The 22,866-nt window shown below is 45.9% G+C and overlaps 1 protein-coding gene across 1 annotated transcript; it reads left to right on the forward strand.

Moving 5' to 3' along the window:
* The first annotated feature begins 3,097 nt into the window (after nt 1–3,097).
* ATP6V1E1 (ATPase H+ transporting V1 subunit E1) lies at nt 3,098–22,800 on the forward strand. Its single transcript, XM_068561187.1, has 9 exons — nt 3,098–3,251; nt 8,755–8,820; nt 10,615–10,724; nt 11,126–11,192; nt 17,256–17,345; nt 17,913–17,981; nt 19,153–19,247; nt 21,209–21,296; nt 22,237–22,800. Exons 1-9 carry the CDS (start codon nt 3,219–3,221, stop codon nt 22,297–22,299), a joined length of 681 nt encoding a protein of 226 aa, XP_068417288.1. The 5' UTR covers nt 3,098–3,218; the 3' UTR covers nt 22,300–22,800.
* Nucleotides 22,801–22,866: the final 66 nt, after the last annotated feature.

Consider the following 22,866-nt stretch of genomic DNA (forward strand, 5'->3'; position numbering starts at 1 on the left):
AAAATAAACAGGAGGAGGACTTCCCTGGCCGTCCAGTGGTTAAGAATCCACGCTTCCACTGCAGGGGGCATGGGTTTGATCCCTGGTCGGGGAAGTTCTGCATGCTGCACGGTGCAGCCATAAATAAATAAATAAATAAGTAAACGGGAGGAAGGATTGTAATCCAAATGAGTGAATACCACCTCATCCTGACCTAGCTTGCTAGAGGCATGCATATGCCTGTCTTCTGGGATGATGAGGAATGAAATTATTAGTGCAAAAACTAGTTAGATGAGAGAAACAAGCCTACCATCTGGTTCAGTTGATTAGACTACCGATCAAATTGAGATCAAATGCATGGATTTCCGTCGCCCTGTTAGTTTTACTGTTTTGTGGCTGAACCCTTCCCTTATTCAACACCACCACTTTTCTCAAATACGTGTACCAACTTCTCATACGCTACAAAGAAGTGTCCACTAGCACAGCTGGACAATAATTTGGCATTTATAATTAAGAGCTTTAAAAATGGGTGTGCCATTCCCATTAAAAGGACATGCAATGCACTGAGGACACAATATCACACATGTACTTCTCCTGTAATGCAGCACCTGAATGTAATTATGAGGAAACTATCAGACAAAACCCAATTGAGGGACTTTCTACAAGTGGCCAATTCAAATGACTACTACTCTTCAGAAAGGTCAGTATCAGGAAAGGCAAAGTCTGAGGAACTATTCCGTATTAAAGGAGACTAAAAAGACAAGGTAGGGGCTTCCCTGGTGGCGCAGTGGTTGGGAATCTGCCTGCCAATGCAGGGGACACGGGTTCGAGCCCTGGTCTGGGAAGATCCCACATGCCGCGGAGCAACTGGGCCCGTGAGCCACAATTACTGAGCCTGCGCGTCTGGAGCCTGTGCTCCGCAACGAGATAGGCCGCGATAGTGAGAGGCCTGCGCACCGCGATGAAGAGTGGCCCCCGCTTGCCACAACTAGAAGAAAGCCCTCGCACAGAAACGAAGACCCAACACAGCCATAAATAAATAAATAAATAAATATTAAAAAAAAAAAGACAAGGTAATTAATACAATAGGTGATGTTGGATTGGATCCTGGATCAGAAAAAAAAATATTGGTACAAGGAATACTAATGGAACATATGGCAAAATTTGAATATGGACTTATTAAATTTCCTGAATTTGACTGACGTACACCCTTAGTCTTATGAAACACACACTGAACTATTTGACTCGTGAAATTTTATATATATATACATATATATATGAAAAGTGATAAAGCAAATATAGCAAAATATTAATAGTTGGTGAATCTAGTTCATGGGAGTTTATCGCACTATTCTTACAATTTATATTTGAAATTTCTTCAAAATAAAAAGCTAGTAATAAAAATGTGTGTACCCTTTGGCCCATAATTCTATTATTAGGAATCTATCCTAAAAATAAGTTTTCAAAGTATTTTGCCTTTATAAAATGTGGGCTCGAAGAATTTCTCCCTTAATTTTCTGAATAATTTCCTGTAAATGGATCTTGGTAATGATGTTGAAAAATGCACATGCTCATTCAGAATTCCAAATCAATTATGTAGGTAGTCCACGCTAAAGAACGTGGAGCGTAACTCCTCACTCCTTAAGTGTGGGCTGCACATAGTGCATCTTTCCAAAGAGTGAAGTATGGAAAGGGGAAAAAAAGAGTAACTTTACAGTGGAGAAACCTCACAAGCACTGCTTCAGCCAAGTGATCAAGGTCAACACCAACAGTCAAAAATCAGGCTGAGAGCATGAAGCCTTGATGTGATGTGATGAAAATGGCACTTTCCCTCTGTGCTCTTCCTCCCCAAAACCCACAACCCCTGACCAATTATGTGAAGATCCCCAGAGGTGTACCTATAATATACCTAACAGTATCCCTCAAACTGTCAAGGTCAACAAAGAGGGAAGTTTGAGCAACTGTCACCCCCAAGAAGAACTTAGGAGGCAGGTCAACTAAATGAAAGGTGGTATCCGGGATGGGGTCCTGTAACAGGAAAAGGGTATTGGGGTGTAACCGAGCAGGACCCTGTGAGGCCTTCCCAGAATAACCCTCACCCATGTCTTCTGCCTGCCCTTTGTCTGCAGAAAAACTTCAGTCAAGGAATACATTTAATCAGACAAGTGGGAAAATGCAGAAAGGCAAACAGTCAAGCAAGCCAAAATAATAATACTTTAGCCATTACACAGTCAAGGACCTTTAGCTCTCCGGCAAGGGCTGTACAGTTAATGTTCTGAGCCGGGTCCTTCCAGCTGTTCTGCAGACACGGAAGTCCCCACCAGGCGGGAGAGGTTAGCTGCTCGCTGCCCACGGCACACAGGCCTCAGAGCGGTTGGAACTAGGTTGATGATGCTGATTCCCGATTACCTCACCACCAACCAATCAGAAGAAGCTCCACGAGCTAATCATGCCCTGTTCCTGGAACACTGTAAGACTCCTCACCACCCCCTCCAGGTGGGGGACACAGTTTTGAGGGCATTAGCCTGTCGTGGACCCCTGTGCCTGGCAAAGCAATAAAACTATTGTTTTCTACTTCACCCAAAACTCCGTCTCCAAGATATAATCCGGCACTGGTGTACAGAGGCCGAATTTCCGCAACAGAAGACTACTAAGGAAATTGGTTGAACTGTGGGCTTTTGTCAACACATTAGCCTCGGTTAATGAAATATAACAAATGTACTCCAGAAAGAGAGGAGGCTAACAATATGGGAACCTGAGCTCAATTCTCCGTAAATGTAAAGCTGCTCTAAAAATAAAACCTGTTAATAAGTAAAATATTGACGCATTTGCTTCCATTAGGGCCAGGAAAGTAAAACAAATTCTGGTTGGCAGAAATAAACTTTTTTTAAAAACGCAAGGGCTACAAGGCTCAGTCAACGTCACGAGCAGGACAGCAGACCTTCCCTCCCGCCTCGGAGCGGGCTGCTGGGGAAAAGACCGGGAGAGGTCACGAGAAGTCACGAGAAGTCACGAGTGAGCAACAGGAAGCGAGGCGGGGCGGGGCGAGGCGGGGCGGGACTTCCGGGCCGCTCTCTCCCCACTGGCTGGGCTGCCCGGCGACCTGCGCAGGAACCGGAAGCCGCGCTCACAAAACAGAAGAGGTCGGAAGCGCATCTGGCTTCAGTCTCCCTTTCGCCTGGTGCCCGCATCGGTCCTGAGCTCCGGCCGGTAACCCGCTGCCTCCCGTCGCTTGCACCATGGCCCTCAGCGATGCCGACGTGCAGAAGCAGGTGAGCGCTGGGCTGGGCCCCGAGAGGCGGGCGGGTGCCGCCCCGGGCCTGGGGAAGCTCCGCGGCGGCCTCGTTGGCCAGACCTCCCCGTCCCCGGGACCCCGCCTCGGGGCTGTGCGGGTCGGGGCCGCGTCGGGCTTGCGGGGGAGCGGCCGGCCCGGGGTCGCGGCGTTGCTCGGCGCTTTGGAGTTCGCGGGCGGCGGGCGTTGACCACCCAGGCCCGGACTTCGGGGAAGGGCACTCAGGCCGCAGTTTAGAGAACTCGTCTCTTTCTAGCTGAAGTTCTCGGAAAACCCTGACTAACGCTCACTCACTGCCTTGTGAGCCTTCTTAGATGAGCAGTACGGTGGTTTTTCCTTGGATGTTTCCAGTGCCTTTAAAACGCTTCTGCACTTTATTCATTAGGTGATATGCTCTCAGAAGCGTGGTGGTTCTTCCTTTCAGGGGATCTTAGGCTGATCACGGAGGGTAACAAAAATAGCGTCTGTGGGGCACTGTAGGAAATCTTACCGCATGCTTACAGAAGAGCGCGGGTTTTGAACATTAATCAGCGCTGCGTCTGAGTTTTACTGTAGGAAAAAGGACGCAGTGCCCTCCACATAGTCCAGTGGTCACACCCCTAGTACCAGCTCTCGTCCTCCTCTTCGCCTTCGTTTTCCGCCTTGTTGTGATGTATTGAAAACTAGGGCTTCCCCAGGAAGAATACATGGCAAAGGTAAAGCAGTGAAACTAGGCCAGAACCACGTTTTCTTTCTGTAAAATAGTAAGAACGAGGAAATGTATCGTCTGTACTCCTCCACACTACACGCCGTCCCCATCAGGGCGGTGCCTGTGTTCCCCGTATTCCCGGCAGTGACCAGGCCTGAGTATCGAGCACCGAGTAGGCGCCTAGAAATCTGGGTTTCCTTCAACTTTCTGCTCTTTAGGAGTTAGTAAAATTTTAATATAGTTATTTCCTGCTTTTCATCACAGTTGATTTCTGGAAACCACATTGCAAAGCCGAATGGTGAAACTATCTTTAGTCCTCATGCACTTCGGGTTAAGTCAAATCTTGTTACTGTCTTTGTTGTCAGATGTCTGCTTCAGTAAAGCAAAGTGCTGATTTCGGTAAACATCACTGCTTTTAGAGCTGGGAGAATCTGCAGACTTTCATGGATTCTGAGACAAGGGGGAAGCATAGATGTTTTTCAGGCACCATTAGGTGTGGGTCATTGAAACCCTAGGATGCTCTGTGAGATTGCACTGGAGCGGCCAAGAGTGCTAAGCCAAACAGTCTCCTATAGGAGATATATTATGAACATACATCAGAAATGGACTGCTCGTTCCTGTTGGTTTTTCCATCACAAGTAGGTAAATGTATTTAAAAAGAGCCCCCTAGAATCTACTAAATCTTCTTAACTCAAGGATGAACTTGAGTGCTGGAAATAAAATACTAATACTTAAGTGTGAAAAGAAATCTTGGGTTTCCTGATTTCTTCCCCACTGTATTAAAGTATTTGTGTATGTTGCTTTTTTTTTGTCTGAGGAGTATGGTCATTTATTTCATCAAATTTTCAAAAGAATCTTGACTCCAGATGTGTAGAACCCAGTAGCTTTAGCAGGAAGAAGAAAAGTATATTTTAAGGGCAGATTTTTCTGCCTTAAGGGTGGAGTTAAATGTCCTGAAGGGGTTGACTTTCTCTTGTTGGAACTCCTAAAGGCAGAATGTGTTCTTGTTGACTGTAAACGGGCTTCTCTGACCTGGGTTAAAATGAGCGTGTTTTGCTCTAGGCTGTGCAGATCTTGTCAGATCTGGCAGCAGAGGGTCCAGCACGAGAGATGGAGGCAGATAATGCAGGTTTGAGTCAGGGTTCACCTCTAGAGGCCAGTGTCTTGTAGCATTTATAAGCACCTGAGCTGATTACTGTCTTTAAACTACTTTCAAAGTTCCAGACAGTGCACTGTGAGTTTGATCTGAACTTGTGACGATTCCATTCCTCACCACAAACAGAAACACACACACAGGCACAGGTGTGTGGAGGTTGATCCATTTAGCAAGTTCCCTGTGGTTTTTCTTAACAATGTAGATTTGGGTTCGGTACCCCAATTTTTCAAGGCTTGAGATTTTATAAGTATTGTATTACCTATAAAACGGGCTCTGATTGTCATAATTATTTTGGCTCCTCACTGGTAGGGAGCTCCTAAGAATTTTGACAAAAAATAAGTCTTCCCTTCTAAAACCATACCGTGTGTTTTCCTCAAGACTTTGATGCCATGAGGTTGTATTCTTTTTTTTTTTTTTTTTAAAGCACCTGCTCTTTATTTTCCCTTTTTTTAAAAAATTTATTTAGTTTTTGGCTGCGTTGGGTCTTTGTTGCTGCACGCGGGCTTTTCTCTAGTTGCAGCGAGCGGGGGCTACTCCTTGTTGCGGTGCACGGGCTTCTCATTGCCGTGGCTTCTCTTGTTGTGGAGCACGGGCTCTAGGCACACAGGCTTCAGTAGTTGTGGTGCACGGGCTCAGTAGTTGTGGCTCACGGGCTCTAGAGCGCAGGCTCAGTAGTTGTGGTGCACGGGCTTAGTTGCTCCGCGGCACGTGGGATCATGGGCTCGAAGCCATGTTCCCTGCATTGGCAGGCAGATTCTTAACCACTGCACCACCAGGGAAGTCCCTAGGTTGTATTCTTAACTCACTTTTTTTAATTGTGTAAAACACATTACGTGAAGTTTACCTTTTTAACCATTTTTTTTTTTTTTTGGAGTATAGTTGCCGTACAACGTTGCGTTAGTTTCTGCTGCACAACGAAGTGAATCAGCTATAGGTATACACATATCCCCTCCCTCTTGGACCTCCCTCCCACCCACCCCCCATCTAGGTCCCCACAGAGCACCAAGCTGAGCTCCCTGTGTTATACAGCAGGTTCCCACTAGCTATCTCTTTTACACGTGGTGGTGTATTTATGTCAAACCTAATCTCCCAGTTCATCCCACCCCCCCTTCCCCCACTGTGTCCACATGTCCATTCTCTGTCTCCGTTTCTATTCCTGCCCTGCAAATAGGTTCATCTGTACCGTTTTTCTAGATTCCACACATACGCATTAATATGCGATATTTGTTTTTCTCTTTCTGACTTACTTCACTCTGTGTGACAGACTCTAGGTCCATCCATGTCTCTACGAATGACCCAATCTAGTTCCTTTTTATTCCATTGTATATATGTACCACATCTTCTTTATCCATTCATCTGTCGATGGGCATTTAGGTTGTTTCCACATCCTGGCTATTGTGAATAGTGCTGCAGTGAACATTGGGGTACATGTGTCTTTTTGAATTATGGTTTTCTCAGGGCCTTTTTAACCATTTTTAAGTGAATGATTCAGTAGTGTTAAGTATATTCACATTCTTGTGAAACAAATCTTAACTCACTTTTGTACAGACTCTAAAAAGTAGTTGGGGTACCTGAGAGGGCTTGAAACTCCCAACAGATTCTCACTCATTCACCAATGTTTACTGAGCACCTACTGTGGGGGAAGTAAACCCTTAACCCCGTGTCCTGGGTTTATGGTGGTGTTTACTTTTATGCGGGACAATTAGTAAGTGAAATGAGTTAATAACCTAGAGGCTCTACATTAAATTTTTTCAAGCTGCTTTTTTTCTTTTTAATTCATTATTCCTTTCAGGTAGAGCCCCTATGAAATGAAACTACCAGTGAGTTTGATTAGCTGTGTTGCTTGTATATTCATTTGGGTATATTTTACATCTGCCACTAGAGACAGTACTCTGTTTATGAGTATAAATTAGATCAGTCACCCCAAGCCCCATTCAGAAGACTTTGGGGACTTCATTCTTCAATTGTAGCCAGAGATCTAAAACCCTTTAGCAAGTTCCTAGCCTTATAGTTTAGTTGAGGAGAGGCACAGGCAAGCAGACAATTAGGACTGTGTGTTTAGGCGGAGAAGTGCAGAGTGTCCTGGGTGCAGATAAGTGAGAGGTTCAGGAGATTTTCCAAAGGAGGTGACAGTTAAGCGAGCTGAGGCTCAAGAAGATAGCTGGGCTGAGGGTGGGGGAGTGTTCCAAGTGGAAGGAACAGCATGTTTGAAATCTCAGAAGTAGAAAGAATGGCGAGCTCAAGGAAGTGAAAACCTGAAATGAGTGTAGCATGGGGACTTCCCTGGTGGCACAGTGGTTAAGAATCCACCTGCCAGTGCAGGGGACACAGGTTCGAGCCCTGGTCTGGGAAGATCCCACCTGCCGTGGAGCAAGTAAGCCCGTGCGCCGCAACTACTGAAGCCCACGTGCCGCAGCTACTGAAGCCCACGTGCCTAGAGCCTGTGTTCCGCAGGAAGAGGAGCCACCGCAATGAGAAGTCCGCACACTGCAATGAAGAGTAGCCCCCGCTCGCTGCGACTAGAGAAAGCCCGCACACAGCAACGAAGACCCAACACAGCCAAAAATAAATTAATTAATTTTAAAAAATGTAGGATGACAGGAACTAGGAGTCTGAGGAGTGGCCAGTGGTGGAGGTTACATTTCATGTGATGCTGGAGAGGTGAGCAGTGACCACATCACAGACCTTCTAAAATCTCTGCACTTTATCCTAAGGGGGGGTGTGGTACGTGACGAGAGGGGCATTTGTAAAGGATCTTCCTGGTTGCCAGGTAGAGTTGGTTAGCAAGGGAACAAGACTGAGAGCCCGGAGAAAATATGGAAGCTGTTGCAGTAATTCCGCCAAGAGATGACGATAGCAAAGATGAGATTGTGGCTGTAAAGATGGAGAGAGACGGACAAATTAAAGAGGTGTTAGAAGAGAGAACTCTTAGGACATGGTGACTGGATGTGGGGCCTGAGATACGGGAGGAGACGACTTGGATGTTGGTGCCGGTCCTCGAGGCAGAGGTCAAGCGGGAGGTGGGAGGAGAGCAATCAGTGTTCCTTACTGAGCGTGTGGAATTTCAGTTGCTGCGAGTAGGATCTCCTGGAGGAGCTGTCTAGGAGGCGGAGGAGGAAGCGTATGGCCCCAGAGCAGGCTGAGGAGGAGAGCAAGGACGTGGTAGGAGCGAAGGGAAGCGCCTGCTCAAGAAGGGTGGTGGTCAGTGTACCAAGAGACACTGCAGATGCAGTAAGATAAGGGCGAGGAGATCGCTGTCATCTTACGAGAGTGATTTCACTGGGTTGGGGGGTGGGGACTCAGGTTGGAGTGCCTCGAGAGTAGGAGGTCCTCTGGTACACTCCATTAGAAATGGAGAAGGGGAAAGGACGGTCTGGCTGAAGGAGGCCGGAAGTAGAGGAGGACGTGTATTCAGTCCTTCCTCCCCATAGACTCTGAGTTCCTTGAGAGTAGGATAATGGCCTGTTTACCTGTGTTGTTGAATATTGCATCTGGTCCATTTGCTGGAGTAAATTCCAGATTGTAAGTTACCTGAGAACAGAAAGGCATTCCATAAATGATTGTTGAAAGAATCAGAAAAGATAGATATTTTTTCTTGTCATATTCAAAAATAAAGTAACCTTTTCCTTCTCCTTATAGATTAAGCACATGATGGCTTTTATTGAACAAGAAGCCAATGAGAAAGCAGAAGAAATAGATGCAAAGGTGAGATTCCACTTCCTAGGTTTAAGAAGTTATCAAAGTTTTGTACTGTCTTGCTTTGCTAATTAGTACTTAGTAAAATTGTTTAACAGAGCATTGCATAGGACCAGTAAGAATCTCTTTAACGTTAAAAATAAATTTTCCTTTTTAAACATTCTTTAATTTTTTTGCCTGTGCCGCGTGGCACGCAGGATCTTAGTTCCCCGGTCAGGGATCGAGCCTGTCCCCCTGCAGTGGAAGCATGGAATCCTAACCACTGGACCGCCAGTGACGTCCCAAAATTCTGATTGTCAATAAGTGTCCTGAAATTTTATGGTAGGGAGTAGAAAAGTAAGGGATGGATTAATTTTCTCATGGAATCCAAACTCAGACATTGAGCAACTGTGGCTAACTGATAGCTGGTCAGGGGAGGATGTAGTATTTTTTCATTGTTGTGTTGCTTTTTTATTTGTGCTTGCTGCAAAAAAGGTAAATACACAGTTTGGCGTATGTGAAAGGCATAAAATGCCTTTGGTGTATGTGAAGGCATAAAATGAAAGCCCCTGTTCATCATGAAGGCAGCGGTCAGCATCTAGAAATTTTACAGATATTTTGAGTTGCACAGTGTTTCTGTACAGTATATAAAATTGTTCTTTTCTCTAGGTATAATCATAGTAGGTCAGAATATATCATCTAATACTTGATTTTCATTGTCCTTTTACTTTATTCTACAGTGGTTACATTTGTTACTTATCAGTAAAGCCTTAAAATTGTGTGTGCCTGGTATCCTAGGGCCAAAACTGAATGTTTGAACTATTTGAGTAATTTATCATCTAAGGAAGAAAAGACTTATTTTGCCTGTCACTGAAATAAAACAGTTGAGAGGGTATTGTTTAATATATATATATTTTTTTATTGAAGTATAGTTGGTTAACAATATTATATTAATTTCAGGTGTACAGCATAGTGATTCAATATTTTTATACATTATACTCCATTTAAAGTTATTACAAAGTAATGGCTGTATTTCTCTGTGCTGTACAATATATCCTCGTTGCTTGTTTAACATTGTTTTGATGGCCATAGGAGCACTGCAGTTTCTCGTATGGCTAGTTTCCTTATTTCTCTCTGGGGCAAATACAGAACTTCTATTTCAGTTGGTAAATGCATTTCTATTTAAAGTAGTCTTATCTCGTGTAATACCATCATCTGTACTTATTTCCTGTGATAGGTATAGAAATAATCTGTTAGGCATTTATTTTAGAATATGAAAGTTCCAGTATCTGTGCCAAGCATTAAACATCTGAATCAATAACTTTAGCTAGCTTCCAAAGTCATAATTTCTTACTGCCTGAAAATCACAGATGGCTGATATACTAAGATACCCTTTGTAAAAAGTGACTGCTCAATAATTAACACTAATAAAACTAATAACTCAAATTTATGTAGTTTATAATTTTAAAAGGACTGTTAGGTTTTGACCTACAAAGGAAAGAATACTATTTTTATTTTTTTATTTTATAGGGGAGGACACTTAGACTGAGATTTCTTGACCAAATTTTTTAGACAGTAACTCAGATCTTCTAACTCCAAATTCTGTGTCCTTTTCATTAGCCCTCTATTAAACACATGGATCAAATTTAAAATACATAATTTTTTTCATACACAGAATCTTCTGATTATATTCATTGAAACCTTGTTGGTGGATACTAGATATGGAATAAGGTGGAATATAAGCAACTACCCTGGTCATCAGCTGCTTAAAATAAAACTGTCGAAATCTGTATAATGAATTAATAATAATAAATTCCTTGGTAGGCAGAAGAAGAGTTCAACATTGAGAAAGGTCGTCTTGTGCAGACCCAAAGACTGAAGATTATGGAATACTACGAGAAGAAAGAAAAGCAGATTGAGCAGCAGAAGAAAATGTGAGCTTTGAAAATCACTGGGACGAGAGGGTAAAGCAGGTGCTTTGGAGTCAGGCAGTTACGGGTTCTGGTCTTAACTGGACCACTCACTGATTAACTAACCTTGGTCAAGTTGCTTAACTTCTCTTTCCTCATTTGGGAAAATGGAAGGCTCACAGGATTATTGAAAGATATAGTTGAAATAACGGATAAGAAAGTCTTGCCACTTCATAAGCATTCAATAAATATTTCCTTATCTTTGAAAATAAGTGGGTAAAAACCGCTACATGTATTTCAGGGAGTTCTCTTTGGGATCTGTACAAAGAGAAGTGTTTGCACGTATGTAGGAGGTTGTACCTTTCTTTCTCTACGGTGGTTGTTTTTTATGCTGTAATGATACTACTTCTCCGTGCCTTTTGCAGTCAGATGTCTAATTTGATGAATCAAGCGAGGCTCAAAGTCCTCAGAGCGAGAGATGACCTTATCACCGTGAGTAATTAGTCCCTTTAGTTATAGAATTATAAAATGTTTATTCATTTGTCTGTTATAGAGAATTCACTAGTTAACGTTAGATTAAGGAGCTGATGAATGAGTTTTAGAGAGAAAACATTTGGTCAGCAAATCATTACACTAGGTATTGTAATAAATACGGAAATGAATAAGATGTGTGTCCAGTCTTCAAGGACCTGCTGCTCTAACAGAGCATGTAGCTCCTGGGTATATAGCACGTGATGGGGGGACCATACAGTATCTGAAGGCGATGGGGACTAATAAGGCTAGAAAAGTAGGATGGAGTTACTATGGGGCCATGAGTGCAAGTGAAGAGCTGTGCTTGCTTTCAGTAGAAAGCTGTTGAAGGTTTCATTTTATTTTATGAGGAATATCATAAATAGGGTTCATGATATGTGAGTACGTAGACTAAATTTTTTTTTTTTTTTTTTTTACGTAGACTAAATTTAGCAGAGAAGAGGTTAGACAGAAAACCATTTGGGGAGTACTGTCACCCAAAGGAGAGGGCAGAAACATACCACTTAGATGAGACAACCTGAAGGAATTTGAATTAATTCAGAAACAAGGGACTTCCCTGGCGGTCCAGTGGTTAGGACTCTGCTCTTCCACTGTAGGGGGCACAGGTTCGATCCCTGGTCGGGGAACTGAGATCCTGCAAGCTGCGTGGTGTGGCCAAAAAAAAAAAAAAAAAATGTAGAAACCAAGCGGAGGCCTCTGTTTCCGCTGTTACTCATTGTTATTGTGGAGGCCCTAGATTTCTTACAAAATGGAGAGACAAGTTATATAAATATTGGGAAGGAAGAAACAGTTATTTTTTTGAAGATACGATTGTATACTAAAAAAATACAACATCTGAAAAACTAAGAACTAGTAATTAGTTCAAAAAGGTGACTGGCTACAAAGAGAATATACAGAAATTGATAGTTTTACTACATGCCAACAGTAAGCAATTAGGAATAAATGTTGGTGAATAGGACCTATATGGAAAAGCTATAAAACTGAAAATATAATACTTGACTAAGCAGAAGACATACCATCTTCTTAGATGACTAGAGAAACAAACTAATATTGTAAGATACCGGTTCTTGTTAGGTGAGTCTGGCATGGTGGCAGCAAGGACTGAGTGGGGTGTCAGTGGTGACACGTTTTATAGGAGGAAGCCCCGGACGTTGGCTACTGATTGACTCCTCCGCCTCCTCTTCTTTTTTAAAAAAAATTAATTATTTTTGGCAGTGTTGGGTCTTCATTGCTGTGCGCGGGCTTTCTCTAGTTGCGGCAATGGGGGGCTACTCTTTGTTGTGGTGCGCAGGCTTCTCATTGCAATGGCTTCTCTTGTTGCAGAGCATGGGCTCTAGGCGCATGGGCTTCAGTAGTTGTGGCGTGCAGGCTCAGTAGTTGTGGCTCGTGGGCTCTAGAGCGCAGGCTCAGTAGTTGTGGCGCACGGGCTTAGTTGCTCCACGGCATGTGGGATCTTCCCGGACCAGGGCTCGAACCCGTGTCCCCTGCATCGACAGGTGGATTCTCAACCACTGTGCCACCAGGGAAGCCCCCCACCTCCTCTTCTAAGGCTGACGCCAAACCCTGAGTTTCAGGCCCGGCTGCCTAGGAGGGTGGCTCCATTAACATGGTAGGAAGTCAGGAGGGTGGGCTCTTTTAAGAAGAACCACCAGATCACGTTGGACATTCTTTGAGGGGCCAGGAAGCCTCCAGATGGAAGTGTCTGCCAGGATGTCGAGTGTGAGGATACACAGAGGTGACTCACTAACATAACTCCCTTAACGCTTAATAGACCAAACTTAATAGACCCCAGAGTAGCCAGAGTTCATCTGCTTCTAAAATTGTCACAACTGAATGTCTTTCTGCTTTCGATGCTAACTTGATCTTTTAGTTTTCACTCTTCTATTTTCATTTCATAGTTAGCTGGGTCCCTTTGGCAGTCAGCTGTTTGGACTGCAGGGTTTGCCTGTGTTGGTCCTGCACTGTGTGCTCAGTCCTGTAGGAGTCTGCTGTCTAACTGGGTCTAGACCAGAGACTGTATCTATACTGCAGCCTCTTGAGTGTGACTGTGAAGAATTAGTCATTATCTCGGAGACGGAAGGGAGAGAGCAGCCTGAACCAAAAACAGAGGCCTGGAATTGACAACACGGGCAGGAAATGGAATTGTCCAGTAGAGTGGGGAGTGTAGGAGCCGAGGCTGGAGAGAGAGACTAGGGTTCAGCTGGAAGAGCCTTGAATGCCTGCTGAAGAGTGTGGGACAAATCCTTTGACCAACTCTCTTAACTCTAATAGGCATAGAGATCACCTGGAGGGCCTTGTTAAAATTCAGACTCCCGGCCCCACTTCCAGAGATTTTCTATGTTCTCATCAGGAATAAACAGCCCAGAGTAATCTTGTTGCAGGGGGTCTGAGAACCACACTGAGAAATACTGCTTTAGGCTTAGATTTGTGTTGGAGAAAGAGAACTGGTGACGTGGGGAGAGGAAATGAGGTTATGGCTTAACTTTGACCTGAAGGTCAAGACATAGAGAAGCCTAGACCACGTGGCAGCAGAGGACATGAAGAGACGGCATCCACAGATGCTGAAAGGTGTGGTCTGTAGGACTTGGTGACTGCAGGTTGTGAGGCGTCAAGAAAGACCTAAGCTTTCTCACCAGGTCGCTGGGCACTTGGATAGGTGGTGAGGGTTAGAAATACAGGGGGAGGAGCAGGTGGGGAATGGTGATGAATCTTGGCGTTTGAATCGCCTTCGGAGTCCAGGCGAACTTAGGGGAGGCTGGGGCTTCCACTCAGACAGCACACAGGTCCCACGTGGAGCTGCGTGGCATGGGTGAGGTCGCCAGGTCGTGGATGGAGAACTACAGGGCCAGGGGAGCAAACCGAGAAGCCTCCAGCTTACGGCAGGAAAATAAGAGACTGCTAAGGAACATGGGGGGAAAGCAGTCGTGTTGGAGGAGAAGAAGGAGAAGCCAAGGGGACAGAAAACTTGAAGAACAAAATGGTAATCAAATACAGTGTCTCATGCTTCAGCGAGTCCAAGGGGGAAGAGCGCAGTGGTCTTTGGAGTTGGGGATCGAGGTTTCACTTCTAACTCGTACCAGAGCAGCGCCATTGGGTTGGTAGAGACAAAGCCTGGTGGTGAAAGCTGGACAAGCGAGCATGCGGTGAGGGGCTGAAGGCAGCGGGCATGTGAACTGTCGGGGTTTTCTTGTTTTTCTTTTATTTTTTCTCGTTTTGTTGAACTGTCCATGTTTTGGTAGATGGCAAAGCCAGTTATTCTGTAGTGTGCAACTTGGTTTCAGAGCACAGCCTGAGCTTTTGTTTTGCTAATGTATAATGAGAATTTTGTTAAAATAAACATTTCTGTAATTTCAGTTGTTCTAAAGCGCTTGTTTCCTTAGTCCTTTGCAGCCTAACATCTTGCCGTCAGGTAGTTTGCAGTTTAGTGAACCCCAGTAATGAAGCGGCACGGAGGGTGAGGAAACCGGCTGTGAGATGATGGGGAACAGGGCTACACGTGCATGTTTCTGTGGATTTGGCTCTTTTATAACGTTTATTTTTTCAGCTTTATCCATAGAATAAGAAACTGTGAAAGGAAGGGCATTTGTCAAGCAGTTGGCTAGAAAAGGATGTTGACAAAAGATGGAAGGAAGGAGAAAATACAGAACCAGGATAAAAATGGAAAGCAAACAGGCAAGCTATTCTGCTACCTAAAGTGCATGGTTGCGTAGTCCTTTAGCTACTTTTCTCTGCTGTTTACCCTTTTCCCTGCCTGCCATGAGGCTTTCCAGGTGTAAGAGCCCATGCTTTGGAATCCCTGTGAGGTGTGTTTCTATTTCACCACTATCTGCTGTTCGGTGGGCGAATTTTTTTTATCCTAATATTTCTTCATTTATTTATTTGGCTGCATCGGATCTTTGTTGCAGCACACGGGCTCAGTAGTGCAGCACGTGGGCTCTCTAGTTGCAGCATGCGGGCGCTCTAGTTGTGGCGCATGGGCTCTAGAGCGCGTGGGCTTAGTTGCCCTGCAGCATGTGGGATCTTAGTTCCCAGACCAGGGATCGAACCCGCGTCCCCTGCATTGGAAGGCTGATTCTTTATCACTGGACCACCAGGGAAGTCCCGGTGGGCAAATTTTTTAACCCTTTTGAACCTTCCTTTTCTTATAAAATGGGGAAAGCATATGCGTGAAGCTTCTTTAGAATTAAGTTGGTCCACATAGGAAAAGTGACCGTGCAGTGCCTCACACAGGACAGGCCTGGGGTAAGTAACAGCTCTTTACCGTCACTTCCTAAACCTCACACTGTGTAAGGTGTTGATGTTGTCGTTTAAGGGAGATAAAGAACAGACCGACCTTTAGAGATTGTGATTTGTTGGTCCTGAAGTAGAGATTTCTGGTGTTGCGGTTAAAGAGACAAAACAGAAATGTCTCTGCAGGAGGCCCCCGACTCTTCACACCAGGCACGAGCAAGGAGACGTGATTTCGATGTTGTCGTCATAATCGGGTTTTAGTTTCTTGCTTTCCAGGAGCAGAGTCTAATATTTTCAGGATCCTAGAGGCAGTTAGGTTCAGGTGGACAGATAGTGCCCTTCCAAACTCTCAAAATACTGATCTGTAGGCTGACACGCGAACGGCAGTAACCTACACCCCTCTCCATGGGGAGTCAGACTACAGCCAGAAAGTTGGGTTTAGAAGCAAAGAGTGTCACTGGGGTATTACTTAAGTTACCTTCCTGACCTGTGGGGCATGTCTTTTAAGTGGACAGGAATAATTCAGACAAGGGACACTACAGTTTATGTCGATTAGGTTTCAGCTTTCTTAGCTGGAGTAGAGTTTATTCCAAGTTCCTACTCCGTTGATTGGACTTCTCGGTGGTGTTAAGACTCCTCATTTGTCCATTTCCAGATTTTTCATAGTGGGTTGTTTTTACAAGTGGCTGGCATCACTCTTTACAGCTTGACTTGATGCTCATTCTTTTAGAGTAAACCTGTCCCGTACTCTTCCTGTTCACCCCTACCTGCTTGACCAGTGTGGACAGTCAACTCCAGCACAAAGAGAGCTGTGCTTGAGGGGTCTCCTGGTGAGGAGGGGCTGAGGTTCCTTTCAGCCAGATGTCTTGTATCATAAACGCTTCAAATCTTTGTGCCGTAAGCGTCCTAGATTCTAAGGGCTTCAACTGCTCGGCAGTGGTTCCAGGCTGGGTGTGGCTCCAAGGGTGACTCTCAGAACCAAATACAGGGCCACTTCCTTCTCTCCACCCTCACTCCTCAAATTCTGATTGGCGTCTGCGTGAGCATGTATGTTCTCCCTCTTCTTTAAATCCCCCAAATCGTTCGAGAGATCATATTCAGTAACGGAGACATGTATGTGGAAGGTTTACTAGGATGAAATGTTCTCAGCGGTGTTGGGTGGCCAGCAGTGGTACTGAGAGGCGCCATCTCTGCCTTTTCAAGGACCTCGGTCCTCTTTTACCAGTAAGCCTGTACGTGCTTACCACTTAATGAGTAACTGCCAGCGTGCTCTTCTCAACCATGTGAGATTTGTCTCCGGAGTCCCTTTCAACATCTGTTTTAGTTATAGAAGCCAGCGTTTATTATAGACCATTAGAAAATACAAACTAACATAAAGAAAATTGAAATCATTGACAGTCCAGCTTCCCGCAGGTAAACATTGATGACACTTTGTTCTCTGTGCAGAGACTGCTTTTTCTAATAAAAAATGGAACCATCTTGCCCACCTGCCTTAATAGGTTGCTTTTCACGTCTGTGTGATGTAGCTCTTTCTGTGTCGGTCAGTCATGACTGATCATCTGGGCTCTTCTGCCCGAGTGTGAGTTCCCTGGGAGCCGTGGCAGTGCTCTTGCTGCCTGTATCAGTGTCCTTCGGGCAGCATCTGCTTTATCGCACACCTCAGAGAACGTGTGTGGAGTGACAACACAGCCAGAAAGTGAGAAGTGATTGGACACAAGCTGGGCCAGCCCCAAGTGGGTTCCAAGCTGACTACCCAGGTGTGTAGATAACTTTTTCTTTTTCCACTCTTTGTAGGACCTACTAAATGAAGCCAAACAGAGGCTCAGCAAAGTGGTAAAAGATACGACCAGGTACCAAGTGCTGCTGGATGGACTGGTCCTCCAGGTAAGTTTGTAGGTCAGATGCGCCACTGAGAGCCACGTCCCTGCAGAGTCGACAAGATGGGATAGAAGCCAGCTGTTTCTCCTGTGTTCTCATTTTAGCTCTTTTCCTTGTCTGGTCGGGAGATGTGTGGGAGGACGGTGGTGTCTGGCTGGTGGATGAGACTGATGTTGTCTTAACTTGTCCTTTGTAACCTCCAGCTGTAAACTTTCCTAATTTGATTTTACCACTAAAATGCTTGCTTTAGATATTGCGGTTCAGACCACAGGCTGTACAAATTTTAATTGTTTGCTGTTCAGCTGTTAAATACAATATTTGTCTTCAACCTAGTTGATGTAAGACTCCCGTATGAATTTCGTTCCCATCACCAGAGCATTGGGTATATTTATCTTGTTTGTGATATGAAGATCTTGCCATGTTCTCATACTATGTAGGCCATCTTTGGGGGAACTTAAACAAGAGGACTGCTTTCCCAAACTAGATGGAAGAGTTATGAAGACATCTTATTTGCTGTTGTTTTATTTTATAGTTTGCAGTTTTTACTAATTGTATCTGATTGTGCTTTAATAGGGTTTGTACCAGTTGTTGGAGCCCCGAATGATCGTTCGTTGCAGGAAACAGGATTTCCCTCTGGTGAAGGTAGAGCTTGAAGCAATCCTTTTTCTTTTTAAAGATCAAAATGTTGGGGACGAAATGCATGCTGTAATAAATGACAGCTCAACCATGGGGATTAGAAGAGTCTTAACATGTTGTAGATACTAAAGTGTACCTGAGCCTCTTATTTATTTTCTTAAACAAATCAAGTTGCCATCTGAGTTAGTACCCTCCTCCCTTTCTGGAGACCTTGTAATATCATAATCTTCTGAAAATTCAATAAAAACAGTACCTACTAGATTGGAGCAGAGGATAGACAATACCATCTAAATAAAAGAGACAGAGGCGGGGGGAGGGGCAGGTGGAGACGGTGTTTAATGGGGACAGAGTTTCAGCTTGAGAAGGTGGAATGTTCTGGAGAGGGATGGTGGGGACAGTTGCACAACAATGAACGTACTTAAAGCCACGAACTGTACACTTAAAACTGATCACGATGGTAAATTTCATGTGCATTTTACCGCAGTTTTTAAAAGCAGTGAGCTGGGGGAAGTGGAGGTGTAGGACAGATGGAAGAGGGTTTCTCACGCTGCACTGCACTGAGCGTGGCGTGGAAAGTCCCATCTTCGGACAGCACTGTAGGCTCCAAGAGACACATGAGAACGTTTTCTTGAAGGAACTTTATTCTTTTTCTGGCACGATTACTAGTTGAACAGACTGACACATACATTGGGGCTCAGACAGTATCTGTGCTTTTGTGACGGGCTTATTTCTCTTGGCAGTAATGTCTTCAGCGTTCATTCATGTTGTAGCGCGTGTCAGGATTTCTGTCTTTAAGGCTGAATTATATCTATAGACCACATTTTATTTATTCATTTATGTGTTAATAGACACCCGGCTCGTTTCTACCTTTTGAGTATTGTGGGCAATGCTGCTGTGAACGTGGGTGTACAAATATCTGTTGGGTCTGTGCTTTTACTTCTCTTGGATAAATACCCAGAGGTGGACTTGCTGGATCCTGTGGTGATTCTGTGTTTCATTTTTGAGGGACTACAGTACTATCTGCCACAGCAGCTGTACCGTTTTACATTCCCACCAGCAACACGTCTGTTCTTTTACTTGAAAAATAAGTAGGAATATCTGTTTGTACAGATCGTTGGTTTTTTGGATACCTGCTCCATAGTTTCTGATAAAACCTCTCTGCTTTTTGTTTTTCCAGGCTGCGGTGCAAAAAGCAATCCCCGTGTACAAAATCGCCACCAAAAGAGACGTTGATGTCCAGATTGATCAGGAGGCCTACCTGCCTGAGGAAATGTAAGGAACGTTTCTGCTTTTAACACCCGAGCTGCTCTGGCTGCGCAAACGGCCGTCCGCCCGGCCTTGCGCGTGTCCTCTGGGCGCCCCTGGCAGGATGGCGGTGTGGCCACCCCACGCGTGCCTCGTGCTGCCTCGCGTTGGTGCCTGTTGGTCTCCCCCTTGTTAACCAGCTTCTTACGGCTCATCTTGCCGAGAAGCAGCACGGATTCTGTACCCAGAACTTGAAGCTGGGTCCACGTGTGTCCTAGGTGCTGAGAAAGGTGATCACGCCCTCTGACAAGGAAGTAGCCGTGTCTGGCTGGCAGACCCCTTGGTGTGGAATGCGAGCACCCGTGGTGCTTCTGCTGAGCGCGGGGAGACTTGGCGTGGTTGCGGGGGGTGGGGTAGGAGCTCCTGGCCGGGGAGAGCCCAGGGCATTTTCCCCGTGCGCCTGCCCGCTGGTCCACCCCATGGGCCAGCATTGCGGAGGCCCTGGGACACATGAATTTAGGATTGCAAGACCTAGTTCTGAGTCCCGATTGGCCTGTTGCTCGCTGCAGGACCTCGAGCCCAAATCCCATCATCTGTAAAAGGGATCAGTCTTGCTTGCTTCATAAAGTGAGGATCAGAGATAGGGTGTGTGTGTGACGGTGCTTTCCAGCTGAGGGCCTGTGGGAGCTTAAGCATTATTGAGCATTACTGTCAGATCGAGGTCTGCTTCTCCACTCTGCCAAGTGTCGGCCACGTAGGGTTGGACTAGTTACTTAGTCTTCCTCCTCTCCGCCTCACTGAGCGGAGTGTGGAGACCATGCAGGACTCAGCAGTTCCAGTCAGGACCACTGTGCCTGGTGCTTTGAGTTTGGGCGCTTAGAGAAGCAATCCTGTACATGCCCTGCGTGTTACAGCATCTCCCCCAGAACTAAACACATGGATGTTTCTGAATGGAAGCAGGAGCGCTCACACCCGAGGGGTAGTTATGAAGGGACACCAGCCATTTGCTGACAGGTGACTGGAGCCCAGTTCAGGCTCCGGAGCCACTCAAATTAGATGGTTCTGTTTTCAGAGCCTTTGAGATTCAGAATTGCAGGTGAAGGACTGTGCAGATTTAAAGTGGAGTTTTATTCAGTAAATCGGTCCTTTTATCCACCTCTTAAGCCTGTTTCCTGGTTTATAAATGGTGAGGAGACCCAGACTCCAGGTCCCTGGGGAATAGGAGTCACGGAAGGCCCTGGACTTGGCGTTCAGGAGCGCCTGGCGCACAGCAGACACACCCCTTCCCCTGCTGCCCGCGTGGGGACAGGGCCTGTTCAGAGAAACAAAGAGGAAAGGTGGGAGGAGGATGGAGTAAGAAAATAATATTCATGTCAGAGCCCTTTGAAATTTTCTAGAGAAAATTGGCAAAATTTTTTCCAGCCTTTGTCTCAGAGCCTGCTTATTTCAAGAAATATTCTGTAAAAAATAGAATTGTAATGCAGCAAAAGAATTTCATACCCTGAGGCTCCTTGTAGTAGGATGTGACCTATTGGCCTTAAACCACTGAGGACTGGGTTTGGCACCTGCTGGGATGGAGCCTTTTATCTGAGACACAGGCACTGGGGAGGATTGCCTGTCAGCACCCCGGTACCTGCAGCGTTGGGCCTTTAAGAAGCACTCAGATGAGGACTGTATGTATTGATTTGCAAACTGGGACACAGTCTTCCCCCTTTTTGTGCAGTTGGGGAGGGCTGGTTGTTAGAATAGCATAAAATCAGATTGGCACATAGTCACTTGGTAATGACAGTTATTATCAGCCTCTTTACCTTAAATCTCCAGAAGCTTCTGAATTAGCTTCAAACTTATTGCATATGTTTATTGCCACTAAGAGTGTTGAGAGACCATCCACACACCAAGACAGCTATTCTCCAAGAGAAGAAGGTAATTGTACGTGTGTCTGTTTCCCTCAAATCTGTAAACGTGGTTATTTCTGGTGTTCTCTGTAGAGCCGGCGGGGTTGAGATCTACAACGGGGATCGCAAAATCAAGGTTTCCAATACCCTTGAAAGCCGGCTGGACCTCATAGCCCAGCAGGTGAGTGTGGGGCCACTTCTCATCAGTTAGTTGGCCTGTCGTTACAGGAGGAGGAGGTGCTGCAGAGAACATGTCAATTGGGTGGTATTTGGAATCTGTGATTCTTTCTACGTTTTTTGACATTTTCTTAAAAGGAACGGGGATTCAGGCATTTAGTGCCATTTGCTGAGAGGATATCGTTTACATGAGGGTGGCCTTGGGGTCAGAACGAGGGCTTTGTGTGTCTAGGATTTTAATGTATCTGTTTTACTGCATGTGGAGATGCTGACCCAAAGCCCCAGAACCCCAAACCCCAGCAGGAATAATGGAAAGTCAAGCAACTGCTCTTAAAGGAATTGCCACAGGGCGCCAGGCTCTTCAGGTGTTTCCGGGTTTGCAGGAAACTTGAGTTGTCCCGAGTGCGGGGCCTCTTCCAGGGGTGTGGTGTGCTGCCCCGACCTTGACCATCGTCTTCTGGTAACTTAAACCTCAGAGCTGTGCTACCCACCAGCCACATGTGGCTAAATGAACTAAAACTAGGTAAGGTGCACGGTTCGCCGCCTCAGCTGCACTGGCCGCACGCGGCTGGTGGCTGCGTCCTGCGGTCGAGTCCTCAGGCTTTTCCAGTTGCTGCCGCGCGCCTCAGCACAGACCAGCACAGACCTGCAGTCAGCTTTCCACCCGGCGCGCGCTCAGCAACTGTTGAAAGAACGAGTGTAGGTGCTCCAGGATGTCACCTCTTCTCCCCGTATCAGAGCGGGACGGAAGCCTTAGACGGTCATGGCGCCCGTCGTTTTTTCTCTTTCCCCTTAAGCAGTGGCCTTAAGCCCACGTTTGCGATCGCTGAGTCTCTTGGTCGGACTCTGGCGGTGCTTGGCCAAGTACTGGGCTTCATGGCTTCGTGGCGGGGCTGAGGCGCAGGGGACGGCACCGCCTCACGCAGGAGCTTCTTTCTTCACAGATGATGCCCGAAGTGCGGGGAGCCTTGTTTGGGGCAAATGCCAACAGGAAGTTTTTGGACTAAGCCTGAGGGAGGTGGCGTCCGCCCACTGCGTGATGTGGACGTTTCTGATGGTTGAAGAGACAAGACGGCCCGCGTAGCTTCCTCTTTGCTGTCCTCCTGTCCTGTCCTGCGTCTGTCGGTGGAAGCCCTGCTGTAGCAAACGCCCCGGCTGGTGGGGACCGACGGGCGAGAGTCTCACTTAGTACGATCGAGAAACCTTCCTCTAGCTTGTCTCCAAGTAACACAGCTTCCCGCTGTTCTGCAGCACGGAGGCGAGGGGTCTGGTGGTGGGTGCATGAGTGTCCCCAGGCCTCCTGCTCTCCTGGGGTCCAGCCTCGGGGGGCGGGGTGGTGGGCTCTGGGGTCAGGTCTCCGCTCTCTGGGCTTCAAGTGCATGTGGGGCCTCATTTCTTCCAGCAGCAGCAGCTTCAGTGTTACCTGTTTGGGCCTAGAAATGTCTGTAAATGTGATTTAAGATCTAAGCCGTGAATATGCTTAATTATTTATTAAAACATAACACGTACGTGGATGTCACTGATTTATTACACAAGGCGCTCGCTGCAGGTTGTGGTTTGAGAGGGTGAAGTTC

This window comes from Eschrichtius robustus, chromosome 13 (genome assembly GCF_028021215.1).
Source record: "Eschrichtius robustus isolate mEscRob2 chromosome 13, mEscRob2.pri, whole genome shotgun sequence".
NCBI classification, from domain to species: domain Eukaryota; kingdom Metazoa; phylum Chordata; class Mammalia; order Artiodactyla; family Eschrichtiidae; genus Eschrichtius; species Eschrichtius robustus.

Excerpts from the sequence above, each read along its gene's own strand:
- ATP6V1E1 (XM_068561187.1), top strand. The coding sequence starts at position 3,219 with ATGGCCCTCAGCGATGCCGACGTGCAGAAGCAG. Across the intron at positions 11,193-17,255 it reads CGAGAGATGACCTTATCACC|GACCTACTAAATGAAGCCAA; the intron begins GTGAGTAATTAG and ends CACTCTTTGTAG. Across the intron at positions 19,248-21,208 it reads GCCTACCTGCCTGAGGAAAT|AGCCGGCGGGGTTGAGATCT; the intron begins GTAAGGAACGTT and ends TGTTCTCTGTAG.